This window comes from Trachypithecus francoisi, unplaced genomic scaffold (genome assembly GCF_009764315.1).
Source record: "Trachypithecus francoisi isolate TF-2019V2 unplaced genomic scaffold, Tfra_2.0 Lachesis_group7, whole genome shotgun sequence".
NCBI lineage: Eukaryota > Metazoa > Chordata > Mammalia > Primates > Cercopithecidae > Trachypithecus > Trachypithecus francoisi.
Window position 1 is genome coordinate 3,587,930 of NW_022681472.1, and position 15,543 is coordinate 3,603,472.

Consider the following 15,543-nt stretch of genomic DNA (forward strand, 5'->3'; position numbering starts at 1 on the left):
AGAAAGTCTGAACAGGCCAATAACAAATATGGAGATTGAATCAGTAATCAGAAAGTTCCTAACAAAGAAAGGTCCAGACCAGGTGGCTTTCTAGGTGAATTCTACTCAACATTCTAAGAAGAATGAATACCAATTATTTTAATTTTTTAACTCCTCTAAAAAATAGAAAAAAAGGGCACACTTTCAAAAACTCCTTTCTTGAAACCAGTATCACTTTGATTCCAAATCAGGCAATAATAGCACAAGAAAAGAAAACTACAGGCCAATATCCCTGATGAACATTGGAACAAAAATCCTCAATAGAACACTAGTGAACTGAATTCAACAGTGTATTAAGAATATCATAACACCATGACCAGGTGGAATTCATCCCTGGGATGCAAGGATGCTTCAGCATATGCAAATCAATTAATGTGATACAACACAATAACTAAAAGGAAAGCAACCTCATGATCATCTCAACAGATGCAGAAATAAAGCATTTAACAAAGTTCAACAACCATTCATGATGAAATCTCTCAACAAAATGAGTACACTAAGAACTTACCTCAACACAAGAAAGGCCATGTATGAAAAGCCCACAGCTAACGTCATTATTAAAATAAAAAAACTTTCTGTCAAATATCTGGTAGAAATGGTGCTCATTCTTGCCATTTCTATTTAACATAGTACTGGAAGTTCTAGCCAAAGCAATTAGACAAGTAAAAGAAGTTAAAGCATTGTTGTGGGAAGTCAGGGACCCCAAATGGGGGGACCAGCTGGACTCACTGCAGAGGAACATAAATTGTGAAGATTTCATGTCAGTTCCCAAATAATACTTTTATAATTTCTTATGCCTGGCTTTACTTTAATCTCTTAATCCTGTTATCTTCATAAGTTGAGGATGTACGTCAACTCAGGACCACTGTGATAACTGTGCTAACTGTACAAATTGATTGTAAACCATGTGTGTTTGAACAATATGAAATCAGTGCACCTTGAAAAAGAACAGAATAACAGCAATTTTTAGGGAACAAGGGAAGACAACCATAAGGTCTGACTGCCTGTGGGGTTGGGCAAAAAGAGCTGTATTTTTCTCCTTGAAGAGTACCTATAAATGGACGTGCAAGTAGGGAAGATATCACTAAATTCTTTTCCTAGCAAGAAATATTAATATTAATACCCTGGGGAAGGAATGCATTCCTTGGGGGAGGTCTATAAATGGCCACCCTGGGAATGTCTGTCTTGTGCAGTTGAGATAAGGACTGAGATACGCCCTGGTCTCCTGCAGTACCCTCAGGCTTACTAGGGTGGGGAAAAACTCTGCCCTGGTCATTTTGTGGTCAGACCAGTTCTCTGCTCTCCAACCCTGTTTTCTGTTGTTTAAGACGTTTATCAAGACAATACGTGTACCGCTGAACATAGACCCTTATCAGTGGTTCTGCCTTTTCCCTTTGTCCTGTTCCCTCAGAAGCATATGATCTTTGTTAGACCCTTATTAGTAGTTCTTTTTTGCCCTTTTTTTGGCAAAGATTTTTGCCCTTTGAAGCATGTGATCTTTGTACCTACTCCCTGTTTTTACACCCCCTCCCCTTTTGAAACCCTTAATAAAAACTTGCTGGTCTGAGACTCAGGCGGGCATCACGGTCCTACCAATATGTGATGTACCCCTGGTGTCCCAGCTGTAAAATTCCTCTCTTAATACTGTCTCTCTTTATTTCTCAGCCAGCTGACATTTATGGAAAACAGAAAGAACCTATGTTGAAATATTGGGAGCGGGTTCCCCCAATAAAGCATCCAAGTTAGAAAGGAAGGAGTAAAATTACCTCCATTTTGAAACAGCATCATCATATATGCAGAAAACCCTACGAACATAACAATGACAACAACAACAACAGCAACAACAACACACTGTTAGTACTAATAAGTGAATTTCATAAAGCTGCAGGACATGAAATCAACTTACCAATCAGTCATGTTTCTATCCACAAATGAGCTTATCCGAAAAAAATTAATAAAAATATCATTCCTAATAGCAGCAAAAAAAAATAAAAAATAGTAATAAACTTAACCAAAGAGGTGAAAGTCTTATACACTGAAAATTATAAAGGCAATGATGAAGGAAATTAAAGAAAATACAGACCAATAAAAGGGCATCTCATATTCATGAACTGGAATAATTTATGTTATTAAAATGTTCATACTACCCAAAGTGATGTACAGACTCAATGCAATCCTTATCAAAATCCTAATGGCATTCTTCACAGAAATAGAAAAAACAATCCTAAAATTCATATGGAACCAGAAAAGACCCTAAATAGCCAAAGCAATCCTGAGCAAGAGGAACAAAGCTGAAGCTGTCATACTTCCTGATTTCAAAATACAATGCTTTACTAATCAAAACAGCATGGTACTGGTATAAAAACAAACATATAGACCAATGGAACACAAGACAGGCCTAAAATAAATCCAAGCATCTACAGTCAATTGATCTTCCACAAAGGTGCCAAGAATACACAAGGGAAAGGAGAGTCTCTTCACAAAATGGTGTTGGTGTCGACAATTGGATTTGCATGTCAAAAGAATGAAATTGGACCCCATCTCATAACATATACAAAAATCAACTCAAAGTGGATTAAAGACTTAAATGTTGACTTGCAACTGTAAACCTATTAGAAGACAACACAGAAGAAAGGCTTCATGACATTAGTCTGGGCAATGATTTTTGGATATGATGACAAAAACACAGGCAGCAAAAATAAGTGGGATTGAATTAAACTTAAAAACAAATCTGCACAGAAAAGGAAATAATCAACAGTGAAAAGGTAACCACTGGAAAAAATATTTGCAAATCATATATTGCTAAGTGGTTAATGTCTAAAATATATAAGGAATACCTACAACTCAATAGCAACAATAAAAACCAAACAAACATAAAACCCCACAAAACCTGTTTTAGAAATGGGCAAAGAACCTGACTACACATTTTTCAAAGATAACAGCAATGATCAACAGGTCTATGAAAAAGTGACCAACAGGTCTATGAAAAATGCAGATCAAAACCAGAATCAGATATCCCCTCTTACAGAGGCTATTATCACTAAGATAAACGATAACAAGGGCTGACAAGGATGTGGAGAAAAGAGAATCCTTGCTGGTGGGAATGTAAATTGGTACAGCTAGTATAGAAAACAGTATAGAGACTCTTCACAAAATTAAAAGTGGGACTACCATTCGATCCAGAAATACCATTTCTAGGTATATAACCAAAGAAAATAAAATCAGTCTCATAAAGAGAAATCTGTGTCCTTATGTTTATTTCAGTGTAGTCACAGTAGCCATGATATGGAAACTACCCTAATGACTGTCAATGAATAAATGAATATATGAAGTACATATATGTATATGTGTGTGTATATACACATGACACAGTTTTCAGCGTATCCCTAGAGTCCTTCCAGACAATCACTGCCCCGTGCATTGCAGTTGGTTGCCAAAGCCCCACCTGGCACCCAGTGTCCCTCCACCCTAACTCCACAATTCGCTCCATGCCACTGCCTAAGTGCATCATAGTGTCCCTGTCTCCCCCTTACACACACACACACACACACACACACACGCACGCACAATGAAATATCATTCTGCCTTTAAAAAGAAGGAAATTATGTCACTTCCCACAATGTGGATGAACCTGGAGGACATTATGCTAATTGAAATAAGCCAGATACAGAAAAAAACAAATACTGCATGATCTCACTTATATGAGGGACCTAAAAGGGCAAAACTCATAGCAGGAGAGAGTAGAATGGTGGTTTCCAAGGGCTGGGGATAGTAGGGTGGGGAGAAATGGGGGCATGTTAGTCAAATGCTACAAAGTTTCAGTTATGAAAGATGAATAAGTTCTGGAGATGTAATAAACAGCAATGTGACTATAGTTAACAGTGTTATATACTTGAAATTTGCTATAAGGGTGGTTCACACACACAAAAAGAAAATGGTAACTATGTGAGTGGTGTATGTGCTAACTAACTTGATTGTGGTGATTACTTCACAATGCATACAAATATAAAAACCTCAAGTTGTGTACCTTAAATATATAGTTTTAAATTATCAATTATCCCTCAATAAAGATAAAAAAGCATTGTGTGTTGCATTACTTACATTTATTGCAAATAGAAAAATTGTGTCAAAGTTCATCTGTGTAAGAATCTAAAATATAAAAAAAACTTGCACAGTAAAGTATGCTTTCTTTTATTTCCTGGATCTGTTTATTCCATTTATTAGTAATAGTGCATTTTTTCCACACAATATTCTTTTACTTTAACTTAATGCATATGTAGTAAGAAAGATTTACTATCCCAACTAGCCTCTAAGTATTTACATGAGGATAGAACAGATACGGTGTGACACCCCTCTCCACTGCTTACTGTGTGTACCAAGAAGGCAGAAAGCAGCTCACACAAGCCTAACCTGGCCCTGTCTTTCTCAGGCTTCTCAGGATGCCCACAGCACGTGCTGGGTAGCCAGATGCAGGGAGAAGCCAGGTCTGTCTTCAGGAGGTCACAGCCAGCAGGGTACAGTTAGGATGTGCCCTGATAAAGGGGAACACAAGGGGAACTCTAGGCAGTGGGGGGATGGGGACACTATGGTGCACTCAGGCAGTGGCAAGGGGGCAATACGTGGAGTCAGAATGGAGGAATACTTGGTGCCAGGACAGAGGGGGCTTTGGCAACCAACTGCAACGCACGGGGCAGGGACTGTCTGGAAGGACTGCAGGGATAACTGAAAGCTGTGCCAATGTATTAGCCATGAAACCTAAGAAACTCAGTACATGTTCTCCCTCTGCTCACCAAGAATTTGCATTTATCTTGTGGTACTTTTTGGTTTTCCAATCTACAGTAATTATGGACAGACCTTTGTATGCAGAGGACTAACTGCTATGACAGACAAAGATGTGTGTGGATAAAACCCTTGCCTTCAGGCACTTACAATCAGTAAGGTTATTTAGCCAAAGCCTCAAATAATAATTCAAATTGTATTATATTTCAATATAATATGATTTCCATGTGTCCCATCTCTCTGGATCTCCCTCAGTGCCTACCAGAAAGGCGTTTCAATGCTCAATAAGAGAATACTCTTATTCTTTTGATCCCATCTTCGTTATTTATTGTTTCAAAGGAAATCCAGTCGTTTCAATGATTTTTCAGTGTACATCCAGCTTCTTTCTGACATACAGAATATTTGTATTAACAATTCATAATTACATAATCTTTCCATTCATTTAATGAATCCAAACGTTTTATGCCTTTTATGTGCTTCGACAGATAGTCTATGTGATAAAATATCTCTAGAAAAGTTAACTGTCTTGCCAAACCCATCATCTAATAAGGGACTTCTTGTCTTCCATCTATTTTAATTGCACCTTACACTGATGTTAAATGATATATGTAAGTGAACCTCATCTTAACCCTGAAACACACAATTCAACATCATTTTTCTGAACTAAATACAAAAAACAAGCAATACATATGTGCCTCCTTTTTTACTCACTTGAGACAATATAGACATTTAGGTATTCACATATCATTGAATTCATTTGGATCTTTGAATACTTGAGCTTCAAATTCCATCTGGCTCTGTAAAAAAAGGTACTCAATTTAGTATAGATTTCCAAAAAAGGTAGAACACCACAAAATATTCTGTACGTCTCCTCAGTGTGTAGAGACAGGATAACTGAGGGTGAGTGGGCATCGAGAACTTCTGGTGTTCATGCATTTCACTCACAGATCTCATGACTACACTCAAAAAACAGTGCTTGGTTCTGTGGCCACAAAGATGAGCAAGACCAATTGACTCAGGTCTCCAAAAGTCTCCAGCCCGGTGGCAGAGACTGTCCAGAAACTGGAAAGAGTCAGTCAGGGCTGCATGGGCTGTGGTAGGTAAAGGCACACGGTGGACTATGGGAGTCCAGGAGGTCCAATCAAGGCACAGTCAGGCCTTGGTTGGGAACAAGGCACTCTCTGGAGCAGGAAGGCTGTACTGAGAGCCGAGGGGAGGGACATGTGGTTCAGTAAGGCAAGAAGCCAAGAGCATTCACGGGATTTATTCACAAGGTGGGAGGGTGACCTTGCAAAAGCAGATTCAGGGGTAGATGGGAAGAAGTGATAGTAGTTAGGTATTAAATGTGGACAATTATTTCAAGAAGCTAGGCTTTGAGAAGGAAAACCATTATACAAGAAATAGAAGTAATAAGTGTGAAATTAAGGTAAGTTCTCTCCTTTTCTTTCCTTCTTTCTCTCGTTCCTTCATTTTGCTTTTCAGATGGGACAGTTTTGAATCTTTTAAAATTCTAATGGGAAGGTTTCACTAGAGAGGGAAGAGATTGAAGATGTGGTATAAAGATAAAGGTAAATGATAAAATAGTTCCTGAGGAGATGGAGAGATCCAGAGCTCCTACACTTCTGAGACCCACCCACACACCTCACCCATCCATCCACCTCATCCCTTCATCCATCCATCCATCTATCTACTCACCCACCTACCTCGCCCATCCACCATCCACCCATCCATCCATCCACCCAGTCATCTACCCATACACTCCATCCATCCATCCATCCATCCATCCACTCATCCATCTACCCACCCACCCCATCCATCCATCCATCAATCCATCCATCATCCATCCATCCGTCCATCCATCCATCCATCCATCCATCCATCCATCCATCCATCACCCATCCATGCATCCATCCATCCACCCACCCATCAATCCACCCATCTACCTACCCACACATTCACCTCACCCATCCATCTGTCCTTCCATCCATCCACTCATCCTTTCATCTACCCATCCATCTATCCACCCACCTACCTCTCCCATCCATCTACTCACCTCACCCATCCATCCATCCATCCATCCATCCATCTACGCACTTACCCACCCATTTCACCCATTGACCCACTTCATCATCCATCCACGCATCCATCCATCCATTGCCCATCCATGCATCCACTCATCTATCCATGCATCTATCTATCTATCTATCTATCTATCTATCTATCTATCTATCTATCTTTAATCTATTCACCCACCCATCCATTCACCCACTCATCCATCCAACCATCCATCTACCCACCCACACACCTCACCTATCCACCCTCCTCATCCATCCACTCATCCATCTATTCATCCATCCATCCATCCATACATCCACCCACCCATTTGCCCCATCCATCCATCCATCCATCCATCCATCCATCCAATCCACACACCCATCCATCCATCTACCCAATCACCTCAACCATCCATTCATCCATTCGCTCATCCATCTACTCACCCATGCACCCACATCATCCATCCATCCATACATCCATCCATCTATCTCTCATTACTAGACACACACCATGTGCTACACACAGGGTGCGGGGAAACACAGTGAAACAAAGACTAGGTTCCTGGCCTGAGTGAGCTGACATCTACGTGGTGAGACAGATATACTTAGGTGATAAAAAGAGCTGCTAAGAAAAAGAAAGAAAGCAGGGCTAGGGGATGAAGAGGGAGGATTGTTAAGATGGTCAAGACAGGGCTCTGTGAGGAAGTGGCATTGGAGCAGCGACTGGATGAAGTAAGAGAATGAGGACCAGGAGAGTCTGGGGAAAGAGCTTCTGGACAGAGGCAGCAGCAAGCACATAGGGCATGGAGGAAGCACATGAGCCAGCTGCTGTGGCTCCAGCAGCAAGAGAGAAGGGAGGTGATAGGAGATGTGGGTGGAGAGAGGGAAATGGCCCACTGGGTACAATTCAGAACCCTCTGGGGGGTTTTGAGCAAGGGACGGGCCTGACAACATTTGCATTTTAAACATACTGGATACTGTAGAGAAAAGTCAGTAGGGGATGACAGTGGAAGCCAGAAAGCTAACAATCTAGGCTAGGTAACATATGACAGTGGCTTAACTTAGAGTGGCGGTGAACAGATGTGAGGAGAAGAGGCTATATTCAAGGACATATTTTGGAGGTGTAGCTAATAGTGTTAAAAGAGATAAATTAAAGATGGCCCCTAGGTTTTGACTGAACAACTGGGCATATGTGCTTGCCACTTAATGAGACAGGGAAGACTGAGGGAGGGGTGAGTTTTGGGGAAAAGTCAAAAATTTGTTGTGGAGATCTAAGTGGACATGTTAAGTAGGCAGCAGGAGATACATGCTAGGGCTGGGAAGAGTGATACTGTTTCTATATCACATCACACCATCTGCCTCAATCTTTCAGGGATGCCTTGTCACCTTCAAGACTAAACCTGAGCTCCAAGCTCCACAAGCTGTGCTTCTGCAGCCTCTTCACCAGCCTCAGAGCACACCAAAACCTCATCCAGTGCAGATGCATCTGCATCTCCTGTTCCATCTCTCGCTCCATCTCTCTTTCTGTCTCTCTTTTGTGCATACATCATCCATTGCTGAGATTATTTTTTCCCATCTGACCTGGCTATTTTGTCCTTTGAAAACCAGTTATTCTGATAAGCTCCCTGCCCTGCCAGCCATTTACCAGTCTTCCCATACATCTGTTTAGATGACCTTTTCTCAAGTTCCACAACACTCTACACATATCTCTATGACTCTGGCACCAGGGTACCCAGGGTATTCCACTAATAAGTGGGTAAACTTGGACAAGTTGCCTAAACTCTCCAAGCCTTGGTTTCCTCATCTGGAAAATGAGGCTAATATTACTACCTACTTCACATGGTTGTTAAGGGGATTAAATGAGGCAACGTGAGGCTTAGTGTTTACAACATTGCCTGGCATAGATGAAGCACATACAAGTCATTAAGTATCATTATAATAATACATATCATACTCTTGTGTAATTATTTTTATCGGAAAATATGAGCCCTTGAGTAAAATCACTGAGCCTTTCATCTGTGCTCCTGGCACACATTAAATCTCATTACTTGTTTCTGACATGAATGAGTTAATGAATGAAACATAGCACCAGGCCACAACAGTACCATGAAATGAATCAGCAGGTTATTCAGTGCGCTTTCTGTATTTAAAATACATTCTTTCTGGGTGGACAGGATTTGTCTAATCCACTACCCATTAAATCAAGAAGTCCTGGGTTGTTCTACATTATACTTTGGTTACCATTCAGGGAAAGTTATATCAGTACCTTTGGATCAGGAAGACATGGCCCAAAGGCCTCCAGTAGAAGAGTCTCTTCTCTCACAGCCAGTTCATAGTCTGCAAAAGACAGTTTCCCATCATGGTCATGATCCTAGGGGAATGAGAAACATGTTAGGCAACACCTAAAATGATTACTGCAAATACATGCTCTTTTCATAGTCAAGAGTTAATTTTTTAAAATGTGTTAGGCTGGGGACAGTGGCTCAGGCCTGTAATCATAGCACTTTGGGAGGCTAAGGCGGGTGATTCCTTGAGGCCAGAAGTTTGAGACCATCCTGGGCAACGTAGTGAGACCTCATCTATATTAGAAAAAAAATTAGCTGGGCATGGTGGCATGCACCTGTAGTCTCAGATACTTGGGAGGCTGAGGCAGGAAAATTGCTTGAGCCCAAGAGTTTGATGATACAGTGAACTGTGATCATGCCACTGCACTCCAGTCTGGGCGACAGAGCGAGACTCTGTCTCAAAAAAAAAAAAAAAAGTGCTAGAAAAATAAGAGGTTGGGTGGTGAAATTGAAAAGAACTATTAATATTATAATGAGGAGCATAATTTATGTGTTTTATTTAAGCAAGCAGGGAACTGAAAATTATTATAATTTAAATTCTTATTTCTAGCCCGTATCTGGCCTACAAATTTTAATAAAAAACTTGACATTACCCATATTTACCATTTTCTTAAGTGTAATTTCAACCAAATCTTTAATTCCTTCATCAGGGTCTTCCTCAGATGGCTGTTTGAGAAGGCTGTTCTTCAACATGTGAAACATTTCCTCCTTTGAAATGAATCCGTCACCATTCAAATCAAACACCTCAAAACAATCTTTTAAAAAAATAACAAATTATGAATTTGATGCTATCAGTAAGGTAATATTTTCTCTGATAAAGTTTTCAGGGTCAAGTTCTATCTTGATGCTGTATCAACTCCACAGGTCTTCGTGCAGCCTGATTTTCATTGTAAGTGTCAACGTATACGAGAATATATACAATAATCTTTAGAAAATATTTCCTGACTCTCAATTATGAAAAAGCATACCAAGGAACAGTAACTTGAATATCTTCACCTTGAAACTCTTGGAAAACTGATTGAAATATGGCTCATAAGCAGAGTTCATCAGAATTAACTGAGTTAATTAAGAATAAGAACACTGGAATCAATACTCTCTAGTTTTATGGTTACAATTCAAGTAAAATCTGTCAAATGCTTAATACATAAATGTATATGTACATAATTAGCATGTGTAGTAATGCCTATGGAGTCTTCCTTGGCATAAATTACTCCTCGGAATCACTTGAATTTTCTTTTTATTAACTTTCTTTCATATTTTATTGACTTGAATTCATTCCATAAAATAGGCCTGTGGGATTCAAACCAACTAGCCAGCCAACCAACAAACCCACTTTACTGTCTGGGTTGAAGGACACTGATTTAAGTGCTTTAGATATGTTATTCATAAAGTACAAACCAATAGGACAACCTGCAATCTTACATTTCATTTTTTCTTCCAAAGATCCTCGAAGAAACAGTGATAATCCATGAATCCACTCCAATACATTTACACAGCCATCATTATCTTTATCAAAACCTCGGAATACTAAAGGGAAAGAGGTTAAATGGAACACCTGTCCTGCATGATAATTCTCAGTAAAGAATCTACGTTGGCATCACTCACTTTTAAAATTAAGAGAACACTTCAGTTTGTACAGTCCAATATTCTCATTTGATGAAAGAGGAAACTAAGACATCATAATATCATGAAACTGTTTTATTAAACATTCAATTTTTAAAATGTTTTTGTGGGAACAAATACAATTCTCAATGTCTAAGTATATTGATCATTAATTAATAATAAGTATGTTGCTATAAAATAAGTTGATCATATTAATTAGATATGTTAAATATACTAATATAAATAAAATACTTTATATTTTTGTTACTCAAGTCATTACTTGATGCATAGAATTATATCTTGCCACAGAAATATTTTCTGTGATGGAAAGAATTTAAATGTCCTTTTAAAACTATTCTATTTATTATGTTTATTAAGTAGAAATCGAAATGTTTTAGGTTTTCTGATATAAGGTAAGAGAAAGGTAGTTAGTCAACATGACTTTGTCTTCTTCTTAAATACACAAAACAAAGCCGATATTACCTCCTTTTCTGTGATCTTTTCAAAATTAAATTTGTATATTCCAATGACACTGGGAATGCAAAACACTAAGCTTCCTACCAAGAGGATATCCAAGCACCAAACCTTTTTTTTTTTTTTTTTCCAGTTATGGCTGGATTTGGCTAATTTGAATCTTGCGTGTCTCTTACCTCTGTCCATAATCATGTCATCTGTCATTCCAAATGTCACATGCAGGATGTTTCGAAATGCATTACGATCCAGTCCAATAACCAGACCTTGCCTCTCTACTGCTCCCACCAAGCTATAAAAAAGCTTTATAAGACAGTTCACTTCAAATTTATTAACTGAAAGAATAAAATAGACATAACAAAAGTGAATCTTTAATTGTTAAGTTCTAACTTAAATTTTGCAATAAGTTTACAGACAAACAACATCAAAGACATCAAATAGGTAATTGTCAATAGAAGACTTTCCTGTTTTGAGATTAATGATCCTTAACTTAATAGAAATTAAAGAAGTAGTATATCCTCCAAACAGGAATTCTCATGTTTAGGGAAAAAATATGAAAATGTTAGCCAAGTTACTGGAATAATGATAGTGGTGTCAGATTCTAAACTCTACAAGGCTGGTAGAAATATGACTTAAAATAAGAATGGTAAGATTAAAAAATGGTAACTTTTTCTCGGTATTTTTACTATGGCATTCATGAGATTTACAACTTCTTTTCCCCAGAAATAGATGTCAGGTTCATGAGAACTAGGTAATGATTTTCATTTCACTTTAGGCTTCATGAATTCATAAGCCAGATTTTGGAAACTAGAGTCACCAGTTTTCCAATAAAAAAGCTTTAAAGCATATTTTAGCACCCAATATGGCTCTTCTTGAGGATTATGTAAAAATTGACATGCAAGTATTCAGTAATAGTTTGGAGGAAGGACATTTTTATTTAAAGGATATATACACACAGATACTTGCTCATACACATTATTGTATAAAGGACCATGGTTATAAATACCGAGTTAATTATTTGTGTTCCAATCCCCATTTGAGAATGTAGGTGGAAAGGTTATTGCCTGGTCTTGATAATATAAAAGCCCAAATACCAAGTATGGGAGGAAGTTGGGGAAAATTTATTTAGAAACCAGACAAAACTATGATTGAGCATTTTAACAAACAAGGACAAAACCTGCGTGTGTATAACAGAAGACAGCATCTAGGAATGCAAAAATCACACCTCATCCTAGAGGTCAGTACAGGCTTTTGTGAGATATCTGGTTTGGAGAACCACATTTAAAGAGAAACACTAAAAACTTTGGGAAAAAAGACTCAGCAAATAAACAGTAGGAAACAATATAATGGTTATGATTTTAAAAACAACTGTTAGTCACTGGAAAGCAGTATGATGGCGCTTCATAAAAATTAAACACAATTATTGTGTGATCCAGGAATTCTACTTCTAAATACATACTCAGAAGAGCTGAAAGCAGGAACCTGTACAACAATGTTCATAGTGTCATTATTCACAACAGTCAAAAGACAGATGCAAGAGTCCATCAATGGAGGAATGGATAGACAAAATGTGGCGTATTCATACAATGAAGTATTATTCAGCCTTTAAAAGGAAGAAAATTCTGACACATAGATGAACATTTATGAACATTGCACTAAGTCAAATAAGCCAGGCACGAAAGGACACATATTGTATGATTCCTCGTATATGAGGTACTTAGTCAGATTTATAGAGACAAAGTGGAATGGTAGTTGCCAGGGGCTAGGATGAGGAGGGAATGGTGAGTTAATATTTAATGGGTAGAGTTTCCATTGGGGACGATGAAAAAGTTCTGGAGGTGGATGTAAGCACTTAAAATGGTTAAAATAGTAAATTTCATGTTACATGTAACCGCATATACACACACACAAACCTCTTAAAAAGCAAGAGCTGTTAGTGGTTGGGGAAGAAAAGCCTGCATGAAGAATGATGTACTCTGTTCATGTATATAAAATGGTAGCAGAGGGGATGTTGGTTAGCCATTTTTCCATCTCAGCTGAAATAAAAATTTTAAAAAGTTAGTTTAATTTATTACCCAAAGGATCAAAGGTTAGCCATAAGAAAACTTTTATTGCTAAACATTTCTTAAATTCTAGAATACAATATTAAATGAACCTGAAGAAAATTCAAGAACAGATTTTCATCTTCTTGGAATGCCCTAAATGTGTCCTGCAGAACATATCTGTAGAATGGTGCATGAACCAGATGCTCTCTTAAGATCTTTCACTCTTCTTTGATTTTACAAAATTTATCCATTGACTCTTGATAGCTTTATTGTCTTGCAACTAAAACAAAATTTAACTTTAGGGGAAAGTTCTTCTATTAAAGAAAATTTAAAATTATTATAATGTCCATGACTTATAACTATTTTTATAGACTTTAATAATCATCTAAGTTTGTAAGACTCATTAAAATTTTTTTAGTAAAGAAAAAAATCAAGAGTAGACTTTTTCCTGCCATATTTTTACTTATCTTTAAAAATATACACTCACCTTTTGATTGTTTACAGAATGATTGTTTGCAATGCATTCAAACTTACTGAACAGAGACTAAATCAAATTCAAACTTATGGAAAGGGACAAAATCAGTATTGTGTATAGCAGCTATTGCATTGTTTTTGAATATTTATCAGAAATGTTTACTAGATGTTTACTAGAAGAATACCTATTCTTCTCCCAGAAATGAAAGTGTTTTAAGAAAAACAATAACAGAACAAAACTCTCATCAGAGTATAGTAGTCATAATAATATCTTAAATTACAGGATTTGTTTCTTAAACATTTTAAGATGCTTACACATACCATAACATTCATTTATGTCACCATCCCACTAAGAGAGCATTTTTTACCAGGTATTAAATCAGATACTAATGATAATTAGAATGCACTAGATCTTATGATCTCTAAAACTACGTCAATATGTTTATTCCTTCTTCTTTGAGCAACGCAGATATTTGGGGAATTGTTGCTTCTGTTTCTTCAAGTGACCAGTAGTTTTGCAATCAATACACAACTTCTAAGTTTGCTCGACAGGCAATATCTTCCTCATCTAAACCATACCCACGGTTTCCTTGCTCAAGTGCAATTATGTTTTTCAGTCTGAATATAAACTCAAAGTTTCCTATGAAATTCCAGGACCACTCTTTCAAATGCGAGATTAGAGCAGTGCCTTCAAATAGGGCTCATCTTGTCACCTGCAAAGTCTCCTTTATCTTTCAACACTAGGGGCCACTGGAAAGTGGAAGTCTAAAGTTGGGAATCCATTCTTTACCGCGTGTTTAGTTGTGCTGAACTCTGGTTTCCAAACAAATCTTGTTCTGAGGCACAGATGAGATGACACAACTAACATCTCCTAAAGATGTTGAGAAGTTGAGCACCGTTTTCTCCTATGGGTCTCTTGGTAAGCTTCCAGAACTTGTACCTGCGGTGTATATGCGAGCTAGAAAGCAGGGTGAGTGCACGTTGGTGGTGCTACTTTTCTTGAGACCAGTGGGTTTTAGCATTTATTTTACACCTCACTGAGGCTAACATCACATGTTTCTATCAGGTAAAATAAGAGGCTTGGAAAAGCAAGTAAATGCATGTGTGGGAGTGTAGGTAGCACTAGAGGCGGAGGCCTGGGTTCCTAAAATCAAACCCAAGGAGCTAGCACCCCGGAGATTCACTCACTGACTTATGCCTAAGGGGCGGGAGTGGAGGGGCGGTAGGTAGCCCACACAGGCCCAGGAGGCGGGAAGCAGGCAGAACAGCGGACCCTGGCACCGGGTGGGACCCAGGTTCGGTCCAGGAGCCTCGACTTGTCCGGCACTAGATTCTTACTTACAATGCTTGCAATTTTTAGCTAAGGTGTCTGTCAGCTTCTGCAGCTTCTTGCGGTTCATGCCTGGCGCTCAGAGAATCGGGCCGCGGCGGGGGTCTCGGGGCGCACGGCTGCCGAGACCCTCCCGGGACCCCCGCTAGCCCTGGTGCTGGGGCAACGCTGTGTGGTCTCCGTCACTGATTGCGTGCGCTGCCCTAACAGACGGTGTAGCCAAGGCAACGGCTCGACCCGCCGCGGATTGGCTCCGAGGCTGCCCGCGACGTGGCCATGGCAACAACTGGGCTCCGCCCATCGGCTCAACAGCTGCATGCACTAGGTCCTGCGTGCCCGGTGCTGCCTGCAGGGTCCCAGCTGGCCGCCTTGAGGGCTGTATTCTGATTGTGGACGTTGGAGTT

At 38.9% G+C, this 15,543-nt stretch overlaps 1 protein-coding gene across 6 annotated transcripts in view; it reads right to left on the minus strand.

Annotated features, from left to right (window-relative positions):
* The window catches only part of EFCAB1 (EF-hand calcium binding domain 1), a 30,470-nt gene extending 15,143 nt beyond the window's left edge, over positions 1-15,327 (minus strand). For 2 of the 6 annotated variants that reach the window (XR_004435344.1, XR_004435343.1), the window contains exons 1-6: positions 15,152-15,327; positions 11,470-11,625; positions 10,640-10,744; positions 9,821-9,972; positions 9,139-9,243; positions 5,530-5,615 (exon numbers count right to left, since the gene is read on the minus strand). Coding sequence is in view for 4 of the 6 variants with exons in the window: in XM_033202977.1 (XP_033058868.1) it covers positions 5,556-5,615; positions 9,139-9,243; positions 9,821-9,972; positions 10,640-10,744; positions 11,470-11,625; positions 15,152-15,209 (636 nt within the window). In the remaining 2 variants the exon portion in view is untranslated. Of the gene's footprint in view, positions 1-4,224; positions 5,616-9,138; positions 9,244-9,820; positions 9,973-10,639; positions 10,745-11,469; positions 11,626-15,151 lie in introns of those variants that run through there. The other 4 variants (XM_033202978.1, XM_033202977.1, XM_033202980.1 and 1 more) reach the window with 4 other exon arrangements.
* Positions 15,328-15,543: the final 216 nt, after the last annotated feature.